This window comes from Sorghum bicolor, chromosome 1, assembly GCF_000003195.3.
Source record: "Sorghum bicolor cultivar BTx623 chromosome 1, Sorghum_bicolor_NCBIv3, whole genome shotgun sequence".
NCBI lineage: Eukaryota > Viridiplantae > Streptophyta > Magnoliopsida > Poales > Poaceae > Sorghum > Sorghum bicolor.
The window spans coordinates 3,967,556-3,977,353 of record NC_012870.2 but is presented as its reverse complement, the minus strand read 5'-3'; the positions used below and the strand labels follow the sequence as shown (position 1 = coordinate 3,977,353).

Here is a 9,798-nt window from a genome sequence, read left to right as displayed (position 1 = left end):
CATCGGGCATCTCTATGGAAGTGGTCAAAGTTGGATGCTGCAGGCAAGCTTAACAATAGCACCTGATTCCAATCCCCAACAGTTTAAGAAAGTATGACTGCACCAGCTATGGGAACACTACTAACAACTCATGCTATCAATCTGCTCGCAGAAGATACTCCCTCCGATCAAAATTGTATGTCATTTTGGCTTTTTCTAGGTACATGTTTTGTACTACGCATCTAAATATACACTTGTCAAGATACATAGTAAAAGGTAGGTATCTAGAAAAGCCAAAACGACTTCCAATTTGGAACGGAGGGAGTACAGTCGAACAAGGGCATGAAACTTCACATGTTCATGAGTCCTTGAGATCATCAAATATAGTTCGATTAGCTATACCAGGTCATTTAAGGCACTGTCTAAACACTTGCAAAATTCGATGGAGCAAACACGATAAAGAAATATACAAAGCACATAAATGAAACTTATGGGAGGAGTGTTAAAACATCCATGCCATAAATGAAACAAAGTACGTAAGCAAAATAAAGCCCAGAAGCACGTTTGTTACTTCCCAACATGAACCAAACTAGCAAGAGCAACCTAGCAACCATGAGTACGGATCCAAGGAAGATGTGCTACTGTTGTATCGATGCCTTTCATCATGCTCCTTGACTATTAATCGATAGAGAGCTGCAAAAAAAAAAACAATCCAGGATTCAGACAGAGATGATAGAACAGGCAATGTCATGTTATGCAGCTAGAAGGCATATATAGTAAGGAGAAGCATTTGACAAGTCACACGCGGATCAGATGAAGCAGTGTGGCAGTGGAACAACCTTACTCCATGTCATTGCCTCGAGCCCTGCTGCGCGGCAGTCTTCCGCAGAACTCCTCTGGAGGGAACATTGCTTGTTATCGAGGAAGCTGGAAGAAGGGTACATGATAATGGATTCAGTAATGGGGTAGCGCATGTCAAAGATGCAGAAGTGATCCTCAAAAGGAGGCGGATTTTGGAATCTGCTCTGGTCGACCAGCACGATCGAAGCATAGGGCACCATCTGGCGTGAGGATCGGGTACTGCAATGGCGCCGCTGGCAATCCTGCCTTCTTGAAACTGGACAGCTCCCAGAGCACCTTGGCAGGAACCTCTTCAACAACTTCCTTCCATCCCGCTCCCTTCCCCTTCACCTGCTCCTGCTCCTGCTCCTCAGGCAATACCAGTTCCCATATGCACACCACAGCATTGGTGTAATGAGAGGGCACATCGATGCAGACAAACCAGATGGAGTCCCCAACACAGCCCATGGTCCGGGAGTAGGTGACCGGCGGCACAGGCTCATCACCGCCACTATCCATGTCAACCTTGTACTCGCGGGGAAGCTTGATGAAGCCGAAATCACTGGTCTGCCGGTCGTAGTACAAGAGGCCTTGCTTGAGATCTCCCCAGAAAGCCTTGCGTTGGCAAGAGAAGGCCACGTCCACTTTGAATCGTTTGTGAATTAGCCCCCTCGGAAAGTCCATGCTCTTCAACTTGGCCGGCACCCCGGTGCCGCCGTCAGACGACGACAGAGAGCCCACCCAGAGAACGTCATCTTTGGGAGACGATACCTTGTGGCCCAAAAGGAACAGCTTGTAGTCGTCGCCACCGTCGGTGCGCTTGGGAACGACGGTCTTCAACGAGCAGACGCCGTCGTAGACACATTTGTGGAACATGGAGAGCGATCTGCTGATGGAATCGTAGACGAGGTAGTAGACGAGGTCAGACTGATGATAGAAGAACCCCGGGCGTGTGAAGCACAGAATGATGGCGGTGATGCCGTGCTCCTCAGCCATCTCGACACGGGCGATTCCAATCAAGTCGCTGGGGAGCTTGGCATCCCTGCGGCGGTAGTAGTCAGGATCGAGCTCCAACTCGAACCTCCGGCGCGCGCCCTCGCTCATGCGGATGGCCAGGGAAGAGTTGAGATGCGGGGCGTCGTCGAGACGCGCGTAGAGCACGAGGCCTTCCACCGCCTCCTGGATGTTGTTCCCGCATCCGTAAGCCCTCCTGCTTGCGCACGGGATCTCCGACCACGCTCGCCCTCGCCCTGGCTCTGGCTTGCCGGTAAGGTCAGCCGTATCCACGACGCAGTTCAGCACGTAGATAGGGAAGGGAGGCTGGGCCGCAGGCATGGCTGACGCTCCGGGCTGCCGGCGGGGACCCGAGACGGGCGGGAGGCAGACACGATCCACATTCCGTGCTGGCGGCGGATCGAGGAGAGGGAAAGGGCAAAGGGCAAAGGGCTAGTCGTAGATCGGTGGTGTTGGTTTGATTTCAGATGGGAACTTCTTTCTGGACAAGACACGGCAAGGAGAGACACGGACGGCCACGCCACGCAACTCGGCTCCAACTCGCCGAAGCAAACAAAGGGTAAACTTGTACTATCTTCTATATTAAAGTAATGGATGTTGAATGGATAAAGATTAGTGTTGCGGTCGTGTTTTGACTTTTGACTACTTATATTTATTATACTGATAGTAGGACAGATTCAAGTTCAACTATACACAACAAAGTTTGCAATGAAATAAATTTCAATTTTTATACGGTCACAGTAGAGTGGATTCCCTCAAAGGAAAAGGCTTTATCATTTTTGGCAAAAGACTTTATGTATATCAATTTTGAAAATATATTATAAATATATAATATAATATACTCTCTTCATCCATAAAAGAATGCAATTATGTGATTTGTGCCGATGAAACTAATTCAAATTTAACCAAGTTTATTATAAATAGTATTAGCATATACGTCTCAAGTAAATTTATAGTATAAAAATATATCTATAATTATTCTAATAATACTTATATCTTTTATAGAAATGTCATAAAAAAATTAAATTATTGGATTTCTAAAAAAGAGATTTGCATTTTTTTTCACGAATAAAGTAACTTGGCATAACAATTTGTAACTTCGCTTAACAATTTGAGGTTTGCAAAAAAAAATCATATTGTGGTTTTGTTTCCCGTTTCGATTGTAACGACAAGCACAAGAATAAACGACATTCTCCGTCACATCAAATCTTACAGCACATGCATAAAACATTAAATATAGATAAAAAAATAACTAATTACACAATTTGCCTGTAATTTGTGAGATAATTTTTTTGAACCTAATTAGTCATAATTAGATAATATTTATCAAACAAACGAAAGTGCTACGACTGTGCCTTTAAATTGGAACTAAGGCCTTGTTTATTTCTCCAAATATTTTGCAAAATATTTCAGATTCCCTATTGTTGGGTATTCTTAACATCATTACTAAAAATAGACTAAGTTCTAAATCTAGCAACGGTGCCAAAAATACCAAACCTATCCCTCACACCACTTAAGCCAAGTTGTCATCCCCAGCATGACATGAGAGACGCGGTATTGAAATATGCAATTGCTCTTCTAAATAAATAATGAATGGGATCTGCAAGCGCACAGATTAATACCGATGTAGCATTTTAACCGAGAAGTATTCCAGGTATCGTTATTTATATTTTTACCACTGGGAAGGGATTAGAAATCATCACTAATGATTACAGAATAGAATATGAGATTGAGCATCTATCATTGCATGTATAATTGAGAACATTATATCTAACTCATCATACAGGATAAGTGTCACATAAAGGATATATGAAATAATAATAGTGACAAGGATAACTAATCTGATCTAGCCACATAATAAATATGATAAGCACCTCAATTAGATATTCTAGAAAGTCATTAGCATGGTATTAGAACGAACTACAAGAATATTTCCTAAGTTATTCTCAACTATATAGTCTAGCATATCATAGTTAGTGCAAGCATACTTAGCAATCATTGCGAGACAAGACTACGCCCATGCATAGTGATATTAGCAAGGAATATGAGAAACATAGCAATCACTCCCCTGTAATAATGTTGCTCTGCCAGCCCAATACACGAGAGGGGGACTATATAAGAATCAATGAAGCTGTCACTATCACGAACCACCCCACGATCTGGCATATTGGGTACAATCGCAGATAAATACGGTATAAGCACCACGCCTACACAATATCTATCATTTACCCATGGATCCGATGGATAAACGCTATACGATCCTAAGCATGTATATAGATCAAATCTAACTAAGCCAAGTACATAACTATGATAAACTAAGAACAATATAATCTTGAATATAAACAAGTAGAGCAAAGTCATAAGCAATATATTGAAGTAGAACAAAGTCATATTCATAATATTGAAGAACAAAGATAATTAGAAAGCAATTAGAAACACAATTAGAGAATTACCAAGAATCCTCCTGACAGATCCGGAAACCAATCGAAGATTGACTCCTTCTAGTTCTAATCCTATGTAGCTATGCTAATCTAGATATCTAATTGATGTGGTGGCTCTAATCTTGATCAGAGGCTTCTTCTCCCTTGATGGAACAATGAATTAGGGTTGAGAGGCTCCCTCCTCCAGGGGCCAGGGGGTCTGGTTTTATAGTCCCTTCAAGTGAATACGAGCCCTTGGATCAAACCGACATAGATTGTATGGTTTAGATTCATCCTTTAGGTCGGTGGAGATCTCCCGCAAAGCAGAGTCCTGTTTGGACTCCAACAGGGGGCGGGCGCCCAGTAGGACAGGGCGGGCGCCCTGCCTCTAGCCCCGTTTCGCCTCCGCTTCGGTCTCGTGGCTTCTGGAGTCTTCTAGATGTAAGATAATTGCGCAGCACGTTAATATCTTTACGTAATCCTGACATGTGGGCCTTTCTTCCATATTTCCTGATAACCCCCTGCAGAAATAGACAAACACCAAAACTCGTGGAATTCTGTCAGATAAAACCCTAAGTCTAGATCTTGATTTCATTTAGATCCTTTTCTTTATTTATTTGATAATTAAATTTGATACTTAAGGACCGTCAACACCTATCACATCAAATCTTGCGGCACATGCATGAAGTATTAAATATAGGTAAAAAGATAACTAATTACACAGTTTATATATATGTAATTTGCGAGACGAATATTTGTCAAATACAAACGAAATTGTTAGCCTATGATTGGACAATATTTGCCAAATACAAACGAAACCGTTACTGTTCACAATTTGCATAATTTTTTGCAAGTAAACATGGCCTATACAAGACCCAAACACGATAACGACATAGAAGAAGCTCGTAGCTAGGCAAATACTGCAGACTGACACCGGAGAAGAAGCTCGCAGCGACAGTGGCGGCGCTCCTCAGCTCGGGGACGAGGGGTGGCGGCGACGGCGGCGCTCCTGGGCTCGAGACGACGACGGTCGGAGACGAGGGCTCAGGAACGAGGGCTGATGGCGGGGAGCGGTGCGCGGCGGGCTAGGGCAAAGGATCTAGATCGAGGAGGAAGAAGACTGTTGGCTAAAATATACGCGGGGAGGGGACTTTTAGTCCCGGTGCATACCACCAACCGGGACTAAAAGTTCTTTAGTCCCGGTTGGTGATACGCACCGAGATTATTTCTTGCCTCTGTCATATCAAGAAAACCTTTCGATTTGGAACGGGGAGAGATGGCTGAGTGGACTAAAGCGGCGAATTGCTAATCTGTTGTACAATTTTTTTTGTACCGAGGGTTCGAATCCCTCTCTTTCCGCCCCCTCGGATCATTTGGGACTCGGATCATTTGGGACTTTCGAATTGTAAGAAATTTTGATGCCCGGATTTTCTCATAAATAAATGTACGAAATAAAATCCAATTTTAATTTATAAGAAAAAATTCTCAAAAATTTTAGATTTTTACTGCTCACGCTCGGGATTAGGTCTTGGGTCATTAGATAAGAATCCAAAGATGACTAAAGGCCACCTTTAGTATCGGTTGTTGTTGTGGATCGGGACTAAAGATGTTTTTGCCTTTTCTTATTTATTTATTTATTTATGCTTACAATAATTTGATTAATTTTATTACTTGCATCGTAAATAAAAGAATAGGTATTAATTTGTTAAAGAATAATAGTTTCATTTTTTTGTCTAATTGCTTACATAATAAATCTGGGAACATAAAATCTTTCCATCTCTTATAATAGCAAACTTAAATATAAAAAATAATTAGTATTTTGTTAATGAAAAAATGTATTACTTAATTTTAATATCTTAAAGTAGGTGTTTTGACAGAAAATTTGTTTGTACATTATTTAAACGTAAATTTTGTTCATTTATCATCATTTATCTCCAAAATCGTAATATACGTGATATTCACCATTAAATCGGATTATTTTTTAAAGATTTCTTTTCTATTTCTTATTTATTTATGCTTATAATAATTAGATTAATTTTGTTAATTGCATAGTAAATAAAAGAATTTGTATTAATTTGTTAAAAAATAACAGTTCCATTTCCTCTTATCTAATTGCTTTCATAATAAATTTGGGAACTTAAATCTTTCCATCTCTTATAATAGCAAACTTAAATATAAAAAATAATTAGTATTTTGTTAATGCAAAAATGTATTACTTAATTTTAATATCTTAAAGAGGTGTTTTTGATAGAAAATTTGTCTCCCAGAAATCATTTCATTATTTGAGATGATATAAAATAAGAAAAACTAATATAAACATCTTAAGTGATAATTGTCACATACACATACTCTAATGCAATCTATTTATTAGGCGGGCACAGTAGTGATGTTCTTTTTTACGTATGTTCCTTGGTCATGATCTTGATGTAACCATGGAGTGTCCTCAGCATTTATCAGTATGCTCGTATCTTTGGTCACATTGAAAGGCATGATTCGGTCATCCCTTTCATAATCTTCTGAAATATCTAACTTGTCTTCAATTCGCACAATATTTCTTTTCTCTGAGAGAACTATATGTCGTTTTGGCTCATTCGTTGATTTGTTGTCATTTTTCCCTCTCTTCTGTTTTGTAGACATGTCTTTCACATAGAACACCTGATTCACATCAGCAGCAAGGACGGATGGTTCATCTTTGTAACCAACATTATTGAGGTCCACTGTTGTCATTCCATAGTCTTTGTCAATTGTTACCCCGCCTCCGGTAATCTTCACCCATTGGCATCGAAACAAAGGGACTTTAAAATTAGATGTACAATCTAGTTCCCAAATCTCCTCTATGCGGCCATAATATTGTCTGTTTCCATTCGGGTCTCTGGCGTCTACGCGAACCCCACTATTTTGGTTCATGCTTTTTTATCTTGGCCTAGGGTGTAAAATGTATTTCAATTTATCTCATACCCTTTGTATGTGAGGATGTGCCATGATGGTTGCATAGCCAACAAATACAGTTGCTCATCAATCTGGTCATTACCCTGACATTCTTTTTGTAACCAATCACTAAAAGTGTCCATGTGCTGACGCATAAGCCAAGCTTCATTCTTCTCTGGGAATTGGGATCGTTGAAAGTCCTTGTGTTTCGTGACATACGGCTCCACCACGGATGAGTTTTGAAGAACTGTGTAGTGTGCTTTATTGAAATAATCATCCCCAGTACCGATGTATGTTTTCTTTTCTAGTATTTCCTTTCTACTCAGTCTCCCCTCATGTCGCGATTCAAGAACACCAATTGGGTCAAGTTCAGAAATGAATTCAACACAGAACTCAATGACCTCCTCTGTCCCATAGCCCTCTGCGATGCTTCCTTCTAGCCGAGCACGCTGGTGAACATATTTCTTTAGGACTCCCATAAACCTCTCAAAGGAAAACATATTATGTAGGAACATAGGACCAAGAATATAGATCTCCTTGACCAGATAAACTAGGAGGTGTGTCATGATATCAAAGAAGGATGGAGGGAACACTAACTCAAAGCTGACAAGACATTGAACCACATCATTTTATAGAGCAGCTAGTTCCAGTGGATTGATTGCCTTCTGAGAAATTGCATTGAGGAATGCACATAGCTTTATGGTGGTCAGACGTACATGTGGAGGTAGAATTCCTCTTAATACAACTGGAAGCAATTGCGTCATAAGCACATGGCAGTCATGCGACTTTAAGTTCAAAAATTTCTTCTCGAGCATATTAATTATACCTTTTATATTATAGAAGAATCTAGATGGGGCCTTGATGCTGCTTAAGCATTCAAACATGATTTCTTTCTCTTCATTGCTAAGAGTGTAGCTAGTAGGTCTTAAATATTAGCATCCATCATCTGTCTTCTCTGGATGCAGGTTGTCTTGTTCTTCCATGCGTTGCAAGTCTTGTCGTGCTTCAAGTGAATCCTTAAGCTTTCCATATACACCCATGAATCCTTCTCAAAGATTCTTTGTTAGGTGCATGACGTCGATCGCATTCTGGACCTCTAGGACTTGTCAATAAGGTAACTCCCAAAATATTGACTTCTTCCACATGGGTGCATGACCCATTGCATCTTTTAGAACTGGTTGGCTGTCTTGTCCCTTACCAAAAACTACTTTTACATCCTTAACCATCTTAAATACATCTTCTCCAGTTCTGTTGCGAGGCTTGCATCGGTGATCTGCCTTACCTTTAAAATGCTTACCTTTCTTTCTAACTGGGTGATTCATAGAAAGAAATCGACGATACCCAAGTTACATGACCTTTTTGCATTTTTTCAAATATATACTATCAAGGTCATCAAAACAGTGTATGCATGTATTATATCCCTTGTTTGTCTGTCCTAAAAGATTACTTAGAGCAGGCCAATCATTGATTGTCACAAACAACAGTGCGCGCAGGTCAAAGTGTTCCTATTTGTACTCATCCCACACACAAACACCTGTTTTGCTCTATAAAAGTAGGAGTTCTTCAATTAATGGCCTTAGATAGACATCAATGTCATTGCCCGGTTGCTTTGGGCCTTGGATGAGCACCGACATCATAATGAACTTTTACTTCATGCATAACCATGGAGGAAGGTTGTAAATACATAGTGTAACAGGTCAAGTGCTATGACTACTGCTTTGCTCACCAAAAGGATTCATATGATCCGTACTTAAAGTGAACCTTAAGTTTCTTGTATCTTTTGCAAACTCTGTAAATTCCATGTCTATTACTCTCCACTGGAACCCATCCGCAAGGTGTCTCAATATGTTGTCTACCTTACGGTCTTTTTTGTGCCACCACAATAATTTTGCATGGTCCTTATTTCTTAAAAACATGTTTCAGACGTGGTATTATAGGAACATACCACATAACCTTTGCAGGAATTTTCTTTTTGGGACGTTCTTCTCCCTCAACATCGTCAGGGTCATCTCGCATGATCTTATACCGTGATGCTTTACATACGGGGCATTCATCTAAATTCTCGTAGTCCTTGCCATGGTATAGGATGCAGTTGTTAGGACATGCATGTATCTTCTTGATTTCTAATCCCAAAAGACAGACGACCTGTTTTGCTTCGTACGTAGTAGTGGGCAATTCATTAGGCTTCGGAAGCATCTTTTTTAGGATCTTGAATAACTGCCCAAATGCCTTATCGAATACATCATTCTGTGTCTTCCATTTTAACAACTCCAGTGTTGTACACAATTTTTTTTGCCCATCCTGGGCAGATGAGTATAGTAATTTCTTGTGATCTTCTAACATGTGGTCAAACTTTGTCTTCTCTTTTTTACTTTTGCAATCTTTCTGTGCATCACGAATGATATCACCAAGAGCATCATCTTCAGTAGGCGTGCCTTCTGCACCTGCCTTACCTTCAGCTTCTCCAACTGTTGTATCACCGAAGTCACCGTATTGAGCAATAATATCGTGAGGCTCCAACTGTTCTTCTTCACCTTCTTCCATCATTATCTCGGTTTCTCCATGCTTGGTCCAACAAATATAGTTTGACATAAAACCCGACTTTAACAAATGTGAG

At 40.4% G+C, this 9,798-nt stretch overlaps 1 protein-coding gene across 1 annotated transcript; it reads right to left on the bottom strand.

The window, feature by feature from the left end:
* LOC8081236 lies at positions 354-2,359 on the bottom strand. Its single transcript, XM_002463681.2, has 2 exons — positions 819-2,359; positions 354-672 (listed from the first exon to the last, which is right to left on the bottom strand). The coding sequence occupies exon 1, from the start codon at positions 2,152-2,154 to the stop codon at positions 976-978; it is 1,179 nt and encodes a 392-aa protein (XP_002463726.1). The 5' UTR covers positions 2,155-2,359; the 3' UTR covers positions 354-672; positions 819-975.